Source organism: Ceratotherium simum, chromosome 28, assembly GCF_057802395.1.
Source record: "Ceratotherium simum simum isolate JZ-2026a chromosome 28, ASM5780239v1, whole genome shotgun sequence".
Classification (NCBI taxonomy): domain Eukaryota; kingdom Metazoa; phylum Chordata; class Mammalia; order Perissodactyla; family Rhinocerotidae; genus Ceratotherium; species Ceratotherium simum.
The window spans coordinates 17,562,579-17,577,131 of record NC_141927.1 but is presented as its reverse complement, the minus strand read 5'-3'; the positions used below and the strand labels follow the sequence as shown (position 1 = coordinate 17,577,131).

Below are 14,553 nucleotides of genomic sequence, written 5' to 3'. Positions count from 1 at the left end.
AAGCTTTGAAACCATTGAAGCTCATTTTAAATTTTTAAATGAGTTAATATTCTCTTTGCTTTTAAAATATATTACGCTTAAATATTTCCACACGTAAGAACATAATTTTTTCCACACTCTCTAAATATGCAAGAAATTAGAACATAAATTAATACCTTCTTCATAAAGTAAAAACTATACTTAATTTTTTAAAAAAACACGCTATTTGGAAGGAATCAGAATAACAGAAATTCTCTACCTGAAAGCACAATTGCTTCCGTGATTCTGGACAGAAGAGTCTCTTGCCACTTAAAAATGGACGATCTTCAAGCTTTCCTAATGTGGCACCACAGGCACTGTTTGCTTGGCTCTGATATTGACTTTGATTTTCTGCCAACAGTTTCAACTTTTTGTCCTCTCAACATAGTCTATGAACATTCCATTCCTGTGTTCAGCTATTTAACATACTAACTATTTCACATTAGGGCCATACAATTCATCCACAGGTTTCCATTTTTTTAAAGGTTCATAATATTCCCAGTTATTTGGGGTCGTGCAAATTAAATCTCATCTCACTGGACTTTTTCCACTATAATCACCAAGATGCACAACTGAATAAAGTGGGGGTATGGATAGCTTACCCCAGAAGGATCTTCTGTCCAATAGTATCTATGCCCTCCTATACCACAGACAAAGAATCTTGCAACATGGAAATTTTAAGTATGGAAGGGAGTTGGTTGATGTTTAGGTCCTCCTCCCACCCAATTCAGAAACTATGATGTAGCAGGGGTTGACAACCACAGTCCACAGACCAAATCTGGCACTGTTTACAAAAACAGCGCCTGTTTTTGTAAATAAACTTTTATTGGAACACAGCCATGCCCATTCATTCATGTATTATCTATGCTTGTTTTCACCTACAACTACAGAGATGAAATAGTTGTGACAGAGACAGTGTGGCCTGCCAAGCTGAAAAGATTTACCATCTGGCCCTTTTCAGACAAAGTAGGCTGAAATTTGCTGTATAGCACTCCTGGCATAGATACTTAGACTGGAAAGAAACATACTGATTTTCCCGGGAGCCTGTTCCTGCTCAGGGAGTTCTATTTTGTTTTTAAGAAAAAGCCTTTCTATATACTGAAATAGACCTCCTTGCAACTCTATCCTTCAGTCCTGAATGAATTTACTAGATCCACACAAAATAATTTATTCTTTTTGTGCTTTTTCAAATAGTTAGAGACCATAATCATTTGCCCACTAAATCTCCTTTGTTTTCGAACCATTCTTCAAAATTGTGATACATTGTTCTGGCTAGTAAATTAGATTTTTAGGGAGTTGATTTTTAAATATTTAATGCATGTTACTGCACTGCGGAACTATTTTTATTAAAAATGTAGGATAATGTTGTCAATAAAATATTTTTTGACTGTAATGAAGTAACATATTTCAAATATGCCTGCTGTACTGCCTTTTAGATTCAGAGTATCAACTGGTACAGCAGCAATCAATAAAAGGCAGTCCTCTGCCCTGTGCAGTATACAAGAATTTAAATTTTGCATCTCATCTGCTACCAGCCTTGACAGGAAAAAAAAGATGACTGAGATTAAACTACCCTGCCTCCAAATCATGGCAGAAACCCTCAGAGATTGTTTCCCTAAAAGGTGAGATTACAGATTTTAACCTATTTAAACATACATCTGTGTTTTGTTTGAATTTTTCTTACAGTGAAACCATAAGTTATGTTCTAGTAATACACTAAAACTAAAAATTTCCTTGTGGAATCAGAAGAACTAAATCAGAATTAAGTTGAAAACAAGCAGTGGTAGGCAGAATTCTAAAATATTCCCCAAGATTTCCCTCTCTAATCCAGGGGACTGAATAAAATGAGAAACCCTGTCTTTCCATGATTATGTTATGTTACACAACAAAAGCAATGTTGCAGATGTAATTAAGGTTACTAAACAGTTGACTTTGAGCTACTCAAAATGGAGATTATCTGGGTGGACCTGATCTCATCACATGGGCCCTTAAAAACAGAGTTTCCTGGGGCCGGCCCGGTGGCATAGTGGTTAAGTTTGCGAGCTCCGCTTTGGCAGCCCAGGGTTCACAGGTTCAGATCCCGGGTGTGGACCAATGCACCACATGTCAAGCCATGCTGTGGCAGGCGTCCTACATAAAATATAGGAAGATGGGCACAGATGTTAGCTCAGGGCCAATCTTTCTCACCAAAAACAAACAAACAAACAAAAAAACACCCAGAGTTTCTTTCTGCTGTTACATAAGGAGAAGTCAGAGAGATTCAAGGTGTGAGAGGGATTTGACAGCAGGCAAGCTCTCCATTGCTGGCTTTGAGATGGGTAGAGCCTGGGACAAGGATCTGCAGTGGCCTCTAGGAGAGAGGTTTCTGGCCAGGAGCCAGAAAGAAAATGGAGAATTCAGTCCGACAACCACAAGGAGCTGACTACTTCCAACAAATTGAATGCACTTGGAAGAAGATTCTTCCCCACAACTTCCACACCTTGATTTTGGGCTTGTGAGATAGATACTAAACAGAGAACCCAGCTAAGCCCACCTACTGACCTAGAGAACAGTGAAATAATAAATTAGTGTTGTTTTAAACTGCTAAGATTGTAATAATTTGTTAGGCAGCAAAAAAACACTAGGATAGAAGGTAACATTTATCTGAAGTGACAGTGGCCTGGAGAGAGGGGTTTGGAGCTGGACATTTCTCAGGTGAGGGAACGAATAAGAGTCCCTAATGGAGCCTGGGAGCTTCGGTGGGAGGATGGGCCACAGGCAGGGTGGAGATCTGGGAGCTTTAAGAAAACCTGTGGTTTTCAAAAAAAAGGAAAAAGCCTTGATTCTCTGATGAAGCTGCTGTGTGGCCAGGAGACGGGCCCACCGGGAAAGAAACAGATGAACAAAAGCTATATTGTACTGCCCATTAAGGAACGAATGCCAGTTCACTGAGAAAGGTCTTTGGTGGTGCCTTTTTGACCGTGAAGGATTTCTGCTGTTTGTATCTCTAGATCATTAAATGTCCCTAAGAAGGGTAACACTTGAGGCTCTGCTCTTTCCAGTGCACCTCAGTGAGAATTATAGTGTTATATCTAGAATACCACTAAAATTATTTATATTTCCAACTGACATCAATTCTTAGGAAAAAACTAGCACCCATATTGAAAATGTAATTTATTTTTCTTGAGATACCTCTTTCGAGCAGGTGTAGGACACGTAATAGGGAAACAAAAAGATATTTGATCATCCTCTTATTAAAAAAAAAATCAACATCTGCATTTTGATACTATACACCATGACATAATTTCTCAATTCCAACTCTGACATGGTTTTAAGTGAATTTCCAATTAAAACATGAATAACCAATTATTCTGGTGCTAAATGAAAATCTTAGGCCAAAAGGGAACATTAAGCAATCTTTTAATTTAAATTTAATTTCACATCTCGTGTAAGGTCACTTCAAAAAAAAGGCAAGGTTTTAATGTTCGCACATAAAATTGAGAAATAATACCGATTTCCATGAATAAAACTTTAATTGTCCAAAGTCATCTGGGAACAAGATTTTCTACATATATCCACTTTCTGGGTAACAAAGTTAACCACATGAGGGGAATCTTTTTCAACTGCAACATACACTTCCCTGACTTTTTCTCATCAACTTAGGGTCTGGGTTGTCTTCACTGGGTGGGGATCTTTGGGTAAAGTGGGTTGAGCTACTGACCCCGCCCTAAATGTCCCAGCCTGTAGTGTTTGCCAAATGGCTTTGGTTTTATAACCTCTTCCTTTGATATCCATTGAAGAATACGTATTCCATCCTCTTAATTTGTTGCTTCCATCTATTATAGCCTTGGGAAAATTGAAGAAACAATTTTATCAAATTATTTATTAAAAGAATTTTTTTAAGTCACTGATTGAAGAAGTAGAGATATTGCCTATAGAACTAAAATTTAGGGAATGTCTATCAGTTATCAGCTTGATAGGTGTGTTCTGAAGGACTGACTTTACTGGAAGCCTAATTCTAAACCAAGTGAGATATTATTGGGTTACTAAATATAGATGCATGGCTTCTCTTTTCCTTTAGATGGAAGAATTCTAGAAGAAATATGCCAAAATCAGAGGCAGAAAATCTGTGTTCTAATGACACATCTAGAGATAGACCTGAGTACCATAAAGCAATAGTATATTATAATAGAAGTGTGTCATATTGGGAGTGGAGAGATTTAGAGTGTAGACTGCTATCCATTTCCAGCCCTGTCACCCACGAGTGGCATAACTTTGCGCAGAATCTTACCTTCTCATTGATCTCATTCCCTCACTTCTAATAAAAAGGGAGTATAACTAGATAAGCTCCAAGGTCCTTTGAGCTCCAAAAGCCATTAATCAGCCCTCTGAAGCACTGTGAGGGACTGGAGATTACCAAGAGGAATCTCTCCCCATAGTATATTACATATAAAGGTAATTGTGATGCTATAAAAAATAAAATGAAGGCTATAAGTACACAGTCAAAAGGGAAACAGGAACAGAACCTATGAATCAACTTATAAATGATCAACTCTAGGTGATAAAATCTGAAAAATACCACATAACTGATGCCACTGATATAATTTAAAAAACTTAACCTCCTTAAGTCTAAGTCCTTAATTAATCACCCTTTTCACATTAAATGTATATGTATATATGCATATATATGTTCCTGAGCCAAGAAGAATACCTTACAAAAATTCTGGAACCTCAATTAAATCATATCCTTTGGGTCTGTCAATTGAAATTGAATTAGCCTGTGGATCCCTCTGTTGAGAAACTTGTTATATGTTTATTTGGGTGCTGTCATCAGTTAACTGTACTTCTGGGATCAAGACCAGGGGTAAGACCTATGGTGGTGAAGAAAACATAAAAACTCTCTCCTTGGTAGACTTGAACCCAATGTAAGTGGGGACAAGAGAAAATTAGGTCTAGGGATTAAGAGTGCTGAACTCACGATTTCTAAATTATAAATGCAAAGTTTCCCTTAAAGAAAGACTTTTTTCATGATAAGCGCATGATAAGTTCAATAATATGGTTAGGATCCATCCACGTTCCGCCTCTTCAACTTGATCCAGATGCCATTACTTGGACGGAGAATCAGCTCTCCTGCCAGGCCAAGTTCTTCTCTTTTCTGGTTGGATTCTACCCAAAAATGCCTCAGGATGCGGGAAAGAATGATCTTTTCTTCCATCACGGCAAATTTTTGACCTTCAAGTTAATGGAAATACCACCACTTTAATTACAGAGATATCTCAAATGTGAGAAAGTACAGGTTCTATTAGAGGAAGCAAGCAATTTTGTATTTTCACAGTAGGCCCTGGAAGAATCAGAATCATGTGGGATACTTGTTAAAAATGAAGATTCTTGGGTGCCCTTCCCCACTCCCAGACAGTGCCTCTGAATAGCTGCGGTGGGTGAGGAATCTGTATTTTAGCAGTACCCCAGATGAATCCTGGGCTCCTTGAAGCATGAGAGCCACTACTCTGGATTGATTTCTTATTGGGCCTTTAATTTAATTTACTATAAAGTCACCAAATATGCTTCAGATTCACTCATTTAAATCTGACCTCATTTTACTAATGCCTGTATTTACATAAATGATAAAATGCTAAAGATACTAAAGTCAGAAGTGCTTATAATGCATGGTGACGTGCATTCATTTTGTTTAAGTACTTCAGCTGGCCTTATGGGAAGCATTCTTTGTTTTGGTTTTGCAAAATGCAATACGTAAAAGCAACAAACACAGAAATTAGGTTAAATATAACTAATCGTCATAAAGAAATTTTCTACCATATAAAATATATTCTACTTTAATCCAAAATCTACAACATTTATTTATTTATTTTGCTGAGGAAGATTCTCCCTGAGCTAACATCTGTTGCGAATCTTCCTCTTTTTGTATGTGAGCCACCGCCACAGCATGGCCACTGATGAGTGGTGTAGGTCTGCGCCTGGGAACCGAACCTGGGCCGCTAAAGCAGAGAGTGCTGAACTTAACTACTAGGCCACCAGTAGTGGTGGCCCAAAAATCTACATTTTTAAACCCTACCATGAAACTGATTATGCTTTACATTATGGGTTGAATTGTGTCCCTGAAAATTCATATGTTGAAGTTCTAAACCCCAGTACCTCAGAATGTAACTATTTGGAGATAGGGCCTTTAAAGAGGTAATTGAATTAAAATGACGTCATATGGATGGACCCTAATCCAATCTGACTAGTGTCCTTATAAAAAGAAGAGATTTGGACACAGACACACACAGAGGAAAGACCATGTGGAGATACAGGAGAAGATGAGTCTGTGGTACTTTGTTATGGCAGCCCTAGGAAACTACTATACTTTATGACAGTCATATTTGAAAACAATAATGGATAGTGGAGGAAATAATATAATATAGAGCGGAGGAAAAAGGGAACCAGTTTTTTAAAAGACTGTTGCATATGGCAGACTATACCTTAAACAAATTATTGTGGGAAACCCACTACCATGTGATTCTGAAAGGTCAAAACAATTCTAATGGATACAAACCTATACAGTTTCTGGGTCCAGCAGAGAAGGGCACATATGCATATGGATGGCGTTCTTGTGAGTTCTCGGGAAAGAACCGTTCTGGCTTGAATTCTTCAGGATCTGGAAAGTATCTCGGATCTCTATGCAGTGCATAGGAAACGATGATTGCCTGAGAGCCTTTCACAATTCTGTAACCTGCTGTCAAGAAGTAGTCAACATGCCATGAGAATGGAGCAAGACAGACATTTAAAAAATCCACTCTCCCTATTATTCTGATTATAGAATTCTTACCAACTTCACAATCTTCATTAAGACTACGTGCAAATAAAGGAACAGAGGGGAAAAGGCGAAGGGTCTCCTTCATAACACATTCCAGATATTTAAGCTTCTTCAGGTCTTCCAAGGTAGCAGGACGATCAGACTTCCCTGATTAAAGTAAATAAGTGAGATGAAAATGTAAGAACTATTTGGGCTGGGGTTGGGGGGGCTGATATCAAAGAAGAGTACATTAATCAAAACACTGAATGTTAAATACCTACAGCTAAAGTAGAATTACTAATAGTATACATAATCAAAGTAAAATGAGACAATATGCTAAGTAAAAGAAACCAGACACAAAAGTCACATATTGTCTGATTCCATTTATAGGAAATACTCAGAATAGGTAAATTCCTAGAGACAGAAAACAAATTAGAAGTTGCCAGGGGCTGGGAGAAGACAGAATGGGGAGTGGCTGGTTCATGGTACAAGGTTTCTTTTCGGGGTGAAAATATTTTGGAATTAGATAGAGGTAACAGTTGCACAACATTATGAATGTACTCAATTGTACAATTTGAAATGGTTAATTTTGAGTTCTCAGAGCTTCTTCCAGACGTGCATCTTCTCTTGGGTCAGATTCTTGAACTTTCCCCATAGTATGTCTCCCAAATGCCCTTCGCTCCCACCTCAAACAAAGAAACCAAGACTGCCTTTTGCCCGCAGGCCGGAGGAGACATCCACCTCTCTGGACTTGCCGAAGGGAGAAAAAGAACAGCAAGAAGCAACAGAAAATAACGATTAAGCACAAAATGAAATAGACAGACTTACCGAACAAGCCAGTCAGGAGATTGCGCAAGGAGAACAGAAATATAACAAACTCTACCAAGCATTTTTTCAGAAGAGGTCAGAATCAGTTGCCAAAATCCCACATTTTGGGGTAACAACATGTGTCAACCACCCCCAAGTCTGCACTGCTTAGGGAGGAGGATGGAGAGGTGCTGCCTTGTTTGACCAGAGTTGAAGTGGCAGAATTCGAAGATATTAAATCAGGTTACAAAATAGATTTTCATTCTGATGAAAACCCTTACTTCAAAAATAAAGTTCTCACCAAAGAATTTCATCTGAATGAGAGTGGTGGTCCGTCTTCAAAGTCCACTGAAATCAAAAGGAAATCTGGAAAGGATTTGATGAAACGTTCAAGTCAAACGCAGAATAAAGCCAGCAGGAAGAGAGAGCATGAAGAACCAGAGAGCTTCTTTCTCTGGTTTACTGACCATTCTGATGCAGGGGCAGATGTGTTAGGAGAGGTCATCAAAGATGATATTTGGCCAACTCCACTACAGTACTACTTGGTTCCTGACATGGATGATGAAGAACAGGGAAGGCAAAGATGATGGTGGTGGTGATGATGATGACAATGAAGAAGAAGGATGGGAAGATATTGATGAAGAAGGGGATAGGATGAAGGGGAAGAAGATGATGAGGGCGAAGAAGGAAAGTAGGATGAAGGAGAAGATGACTAATGTTCTCCAGTCTCTCAGAGCAAGTCGTTGTCTTTTTTTTTTTGCCCCTCTTGTGCTCAGGCAGCCTGTTCTTGAAGTCTCTTTTCTCTCCTCTACACCACGGTTCTCAACTTCTTTGAGGGGAAATACCTTCCGCGGAATACAATGGGAAAAGAATCTCTACCTCTTTCTGTTCCAAATTCATTTTCATCCCTTCCTGTCTCAACAAAAACTTTATGGAATCATACCACTGTGCTCTGTGGGAAAAAAGAAAAACCTTCTGCTCCCTTAGCTCTGCTGGAGGCTGAAGGATGCTAGGCCCCTGTATAGCAGTACGTAGAATTCTAATTTTTTCCTTTCTTTTTCCAAATATTGGGCTCCGAGATTACACTGTTTCTCTATGTGAATATGGACAGTTAGCATTTACCAATATGTATCTGTCTACTTTCTTTTGGTTAAAAAAATTTTTCTTAATTAAAGTTTCTAGAAGGTCAGCAAAAGGTGGGTTTGAGATATTTGGGTGGTTTAAGTGGGTATTTTGACAATATGGCTCCTCCTTTGGCATATTTAATTGCCCTGTTTAACGGACATCCTTGCAGTTTAGGATGACACTTTTAAAATAAAATTCTCGGGGCCGGCCTGGTGGCTAGTGCTTAAGTTCGCACGCTCTGCTTCAGCAGCGCAGGTTCAGATCCAAGGTGCGGACCTACGCATCGCTTATCAAGCCATGCTGTGGTAGGTATACCACATATAAAGTAGAGGAAGATGGGCACGGATGTTAGGATGTTACTCCTCAGCAAAAAGAGGAGGATTGGCAACAGATGTTAGCTCAGGGCTAATCTTCCTCACGAAAAATAAAAGTAAAAAATAAAATAAAATAAAATTCTCTCCTAATGATGGCTTAAGTCCTGCCACTCGATGGGAGAATCAGCGATTCTGTAGCCTCTGATTTGGAATTGATATTTTCTATTGTAATTTTGTTCCTGTTTGTTTTTAAGTTTTCTTTTCATTTCACTGGAAAGAAAGACGATGCTCAGTTTTAAACATTCAAAGAGTACAAATTGTTTTGTTACAATAAAACTAAATGTGTACACATGCACACAAAAAAATGGTTAATTTTATGTTATGTGAAGTTAACCTCAATAAAAAAAAATAACCAACAAGAGGAATTAATACTTGCAACTCAATACCCAAAGATTAGTTACTCAAAAAATTTTAGAACTCATATTGAGAAGCAGACAAAAAAGTGAGGTCCAATTAGCAGAAAACATGAGAAGCAGCAGAATAAAGATTCTAGCAATAATTACTAATTATGTGAGGTCAAAAAGCATTTGTGAGACCAGCAATGAGCTAGAAATGGTGGAGGATACAAAAATGTGAACATATTCCAAAAGAACTTGAGCTTTTGGAAGACCAACTTTACCCACCAGAGGCAATCGGAGAGAAATTAAAACTGATACGGAAAAAATAAAATGACACAGAAGTTCAGATTGTCTCATTCGACAAAATAGTCGTCCCTCTTGATATGAAATTCAAGTTCTCATACAATCTGAATATGAAACTGCTTTTCCAACCTCATCTCTCAATACATTCTACCAAATGTTCTGATTTCTAGCTGTCCCTCACTATTCACTATTGCCCTCCAAACATTTCCACTTCTGTGCCATTGTTCATTTGGTTCCATCTTTGTAGAATGCCTTCCCTCTCCTCCTTTTTTGCTTTATTTTTCCTTCCCCACTTCTTTTCTCTATGAAACTGTATTAGACACCACTTTGTTGGTTGGCTGACCCAACCTTGCTCCTTTTCTCCTTCCAGCTTTGGGGAGCCGTGTAACGTGTGATTAAACAAAGCAGAAAATTGATGGCACAATGCAGAGCCCCTTTGTGGTAGGCTGATAATGGCCTACCCAATAATGGCCCCCCAAAATATCAGGTCCTAATTCCTGGAACCTGTGAATGTTACCTTATTTGGAAAAAATATATCTTTGCAGATTTGATTAAGTTAATGGTCTTAAAATGGGGAGATTATCCTGGATTATCCAGGAAGGCTCTGAATGCCACCACAAATGTCTTTATAGGAGAGGCAGAGGGAGACATGACACACACACAGAAGAGAAGGTGGTGTGAAGACAGAGGCAGAGACTTGAGTGATGTGGCCATAAGCCAAGGAATGCTGGCAGCCACCAGAAGCTGCAAGAAACAGATTCTGCCCTAGGGCTTCCAGAAGGAGTACAGCCCTGCCAACACATTGATTTAGCTCAGTGATACTGACTTCGGACTTCTGGCTTCCAGAACTGTGAGAGAATAAATTTCTGTTGGTTTAAACCACCCAGAATTGTAGAATTGGTTATAGCAGCCACAGGAAACTAATGCATCCTTCATCCCCCCATCCCCTTTCCTCTTGCCTTAAAGATAAACGTGAGACCTGGAACAACAATCAAGAAAACAAAAGCAATGCTGGTAAAGATGATAGAGGAAAAGGAGCAAGCCTGGGACACTGACGACAACTCTATTGGCATCAGCTAGGACTCCTTACCTGCTGATTACTGGCTGTTTAATAGAAATTTATGTCCTATCAGCTTAACCCATCTTTTCTCTCATTTGTGGCCAGATGCGATCCTATATGCAACAGCTTTGCTTGACCCCTCTAACCCACAGCATCTGCTCCTCTCTGCTCCAAACAGCACCTTCTTCATATCACTCAAGCACACAGCCGTGACCGGATGCTTTATGTACAATGTCTGTTTCATCTATTTAAGCAGAGAGATCCTTGAGGACAGTAACCTTCATCTGTGCATCCCCAGCACGGAGGCCAGTGCAGTCACATGCCAGGGGATTAGCCAATGCCTGTAAGTGAACAGATGAGACCTTGCAAAGGAGACAGGCACTGGCAGGGATCCCATATGGGAGGCTTCTTGTTTATTAGAGCATCTTTAGAACAGTCCTACTGCACGTCCTTAAAGAGCAAGAACGACTTTTGCTTTGGGAGACTTGGGACCACTGTGTAAGTATTGAAGGGGCCAAACATACCAAACACTTCCTCCAGCTCATTGTCCACTTTTCTCTGGACTTTTGGATAAGAACCCAAGAGGTATAAGGACCAGTTTATTGCAGCTGCAGTGGTATCGTGGCCCTGCAAATGTAAGAACAAAAATAGCTTACAAAGCAGAGGTATATGGAGAAGATTAGGAATGATAACTCTATTTTGATTGTCTCTGGATTTGACAGCTGCATTGTGACTCCAGATCATAAGTTAATTCCACGCAGCATCTCATCTTGGTGAGAAACAAACAAACAAACAAAACAACCCCTTCAACGTGGAGGTTCATGCCTAGAGAGACATTTCAGTGCCACATGGAGCTGCATACTTGGTGAGAAGTGGCTTGGCTGGTGCTCATAAGGGGGCATTCCAAAGGAACAAGGCGCACTGGACCATTTCTTTGAAAAAAAGAGTCTGACTTTCGAGAGACAACTGACCAGATCTGTCCTTCTCACCTTCTCCCATTTGTAAGGCAGGCTTTGCCTGTCAATACTGGACACCAGGGAGTATACCTGTGGTTCTGAGTAATAGTCTCCACAACAAAAAGTTGAGAAATAGCTTCATTGAATACTTGCTGAGTTTTCAGCAAAATACTAAGTGTTTCGCAGAAACGAACTCAATTATTCTTCACAAAAACTCAATGAAATACTTGAGACTGCTATTCACATTTTAGAGATTAAAAACTGAGACCAACAAAAAAAGTTAAATACATTTCCCAGAGCCAGACAGCTTAACAGGAGGCAGAGGAGGAATAGAACCCTCGGAGTGTCTGATGACAAAGGAGGGCCCACACTCTTCCCCTCTGCAAGTGTGAAGTGATCTGGCGTAAGGTGACTCCAGCCCTAATACTAATACTAACACCCTGGACAACTTTATTCTCTGCCCATTTAATGTTTTAGGCCTTACCCTCTTATTTCCTATCTTCATCTGATCAGGACATTTCCACATGCAAAACAGGTGAGGTCTGCAGGGAAAAAAAAATGTATTTGGGCCAGCCCTGTGGTGTAGTGGTTAAGTCCCATGCCATCTGCTTCGGCAGCCCAGGTTTGTGGGTTCGGATCCCAGGTGTGGACCTACACCACTCATCAAGCCATATTGTGGCAGCGACCCACACACAAAATAGAGGCAGATGGGGCCGGCCAGGTGGCATAGTGGTTAAGTGCACGCGCTCTGCTGTGCCAGCCTGGGGTTCAGATCCCGGGTGCGCACCGATGCACTACTTGTCAAGCCATGCTGTGGCAGCATCCCATATAAAGTGGAGGAAGATGGCCATGGATGTTAGCCCAGGGCCAGTCTTCCTCAGCAAAAAGAGGAGGATTGGCAGATGTCAGCTCAGGGCTGATCTTCCTTACAAAGACAAACAGAGGAAGATGGGCAACAGATGTTAGCTCAGAGCAAATCTTCCTCACCAAAATAACCAAAAATGTATTTGGAAAATCAATAATAATATTATGGCTCTCTGAATAAGACTTTTAGGGAAAACAGAGAAGAAAACACATGATCTCCTCTATGGAAGATCCTACTTTTCCCTATGCGACACAAGTGATTTTTGTAATTTTTCATTCTCTGGGCAGAAATCTCCCAGTTATTTTATAAAATAGTGCCTGAGTTGAATTGTTTGAGGCTTATTCTACAATTTTTTTAAATATCAGTTTTACAAGCCTCTGATACTGGTGTGTCGTGGCATTTTCTCTCACTTGCTGTTCCTTTACAGAACTCCAGACAAGATCTGGCCCATGTCACTCAGCTGTTTACTAAAGTCACAGAAGGAAGTGCTCTTGCTCAGTAATTTACAATAGCTTTTCTTGAATTTATGGGTGGAAACCTGATTCAAATGTATAAGAGAAGTCTGCTGAACTTCCTGTTTCATTTTGTCTGCTACCCAAAGAAAGCAGGATGAAGCAGAGTTGACAGAAGCCAACTCGTGACAGGACACGAGGCAAAACCTTAATATCTAATGGCTGCCACTGGGGGCATGAAAGGCATGGCGGTAATAGCTTGCATCCACCTCATGGAGAAAGTCACAATATTGTAGTTGTACGTGGCATGCCTCCTATTTGATATGAAGAAGAAAAAAAATAGGAATTTCAAAGAATGTTAGAGCTGGAAGAAAGAGATCATTAATCTGATTGTTTTCATGAAAGCGAGAGGTTGCTGGTGGGAGATGGATGTGTGTGTGCACATGTGTGTGTGCAAGTGCTCATGTACGTATGTGTATGTGTAGGTGTATGTATGAGAGTGCACGTATGTGTGAGTGTGTATATGTATGTGCACGTGTGTGTGTATGCATGGGTGCATACAAGGTGGAGACGGTAGAAGCTCTCTCCACTTCAATATCAAATAATAATAGCCAATATCTGCTGCATGCTTCCTATGTGCCAGGCACGATTCACCATGCACCTTAAAAAAATCATTAATCTGGGCTGCCCTGGTGGCCTAGTGGTTAAGTTCAGCATGCTTCACTTCGGTGGCCCAGGTTCGGTTCCCAGGCACGGACTTACACCACTCGGAGTGGCCATGCTGTGGTGGCAGCTCACATACCAAATAGAGGAAGATTGGCAACAGATGTTAGCTCAGGGTGAATCTTCCTCAGCAAAAAAAAAAAGAGGAAGATTGGCAACTAATGTTAGCTCAGAGTGAATCTTCCTCAGCAAAAATAAATACATAAAAATTAAATAAAAAATTATTAATCTAATCCTCATACCTCATTCATGCTATACAATGAGGACACTGAAGCCCAGAAAGGCTAGATGAGGTGCCTGAGGTCACACCGCTAGTATCAGTTAGAGCTGGGATTTGGTCCCAGAGCCCACATGCTTAACACCTCTCCGCTTTTTAGCTAATTAGATGCCCATTTTCTGCATAAAATTTCTTTTTGATGAGGTACTCTGCTTATGAAAGAAGTTTAAAACCACTGATCTCATCCATCTCTCTATTTTACACGTAGGGAAACTGTGACAGAGATCTGGGATGATTGGAACCATCTCATATGGCTAGTCAGCAAAGAGGCACAACGAGAACTCAGGTCTACAGCCCCTTAACACAACTTGCTGTCTTCTACACGGCAGAGAGCCTTCCTGCCCCGGAAGAACGCACACGCATCGGTACTGTATCCACACGGCTGTAGGCAGGGCAGCAAACACAATGTTGAGCCTGCAGTGAGTCATCGAAAGCTCCTGATGCCTTACCCTTCCCTCCACTTCCAAAATATTACCACATGAT

At 40.2% G+C, this 14,553-nt stretch overlaps 1 protein-coding gene and 1 pseudogene across 1 annotated transcript in view; one reads left to right on the top strand and one right to left on the bottom strand.

The window, feature by feature from the left end:
* Positions 1-3,399: 3,399 nt before the first annotated feature.
* Positions 3,400-14,553, bottom strand: part of CYP4V2 (cytochrome P450 family 4 subfamily V member 2) — a 28,059-nt gene continuing 16,905 nt past the window's right edge. Inside the window, exons 8-11 of the mRNA XM_004428768.3 lie at positions 11,322-11,424; positions 6,824-6,958; positions 6,551-6,730; positions 3,400-5,229 (exon numbers count right to left, since the gene is read on the bottom strand). Coding sequence (XP_004428825.1) covers positions 5,057-5,229; positions 6,551-6,730; positions 6,824-6,958; positions 11,322-11,424 — 591 coding nt within the window. The 3' untranslated portion in view covers positions 3,400-5,056. The remainder of the gene's footprint in view (positions 5,230-6,550; positions 6,731-6,823; positions 6,959-11,321; positions 11,425-14,553) is intronic.
* LOC101390568 (protein SET-like) lies at positions 7,300-8,369 on the top strand (annotated as a pseudogene).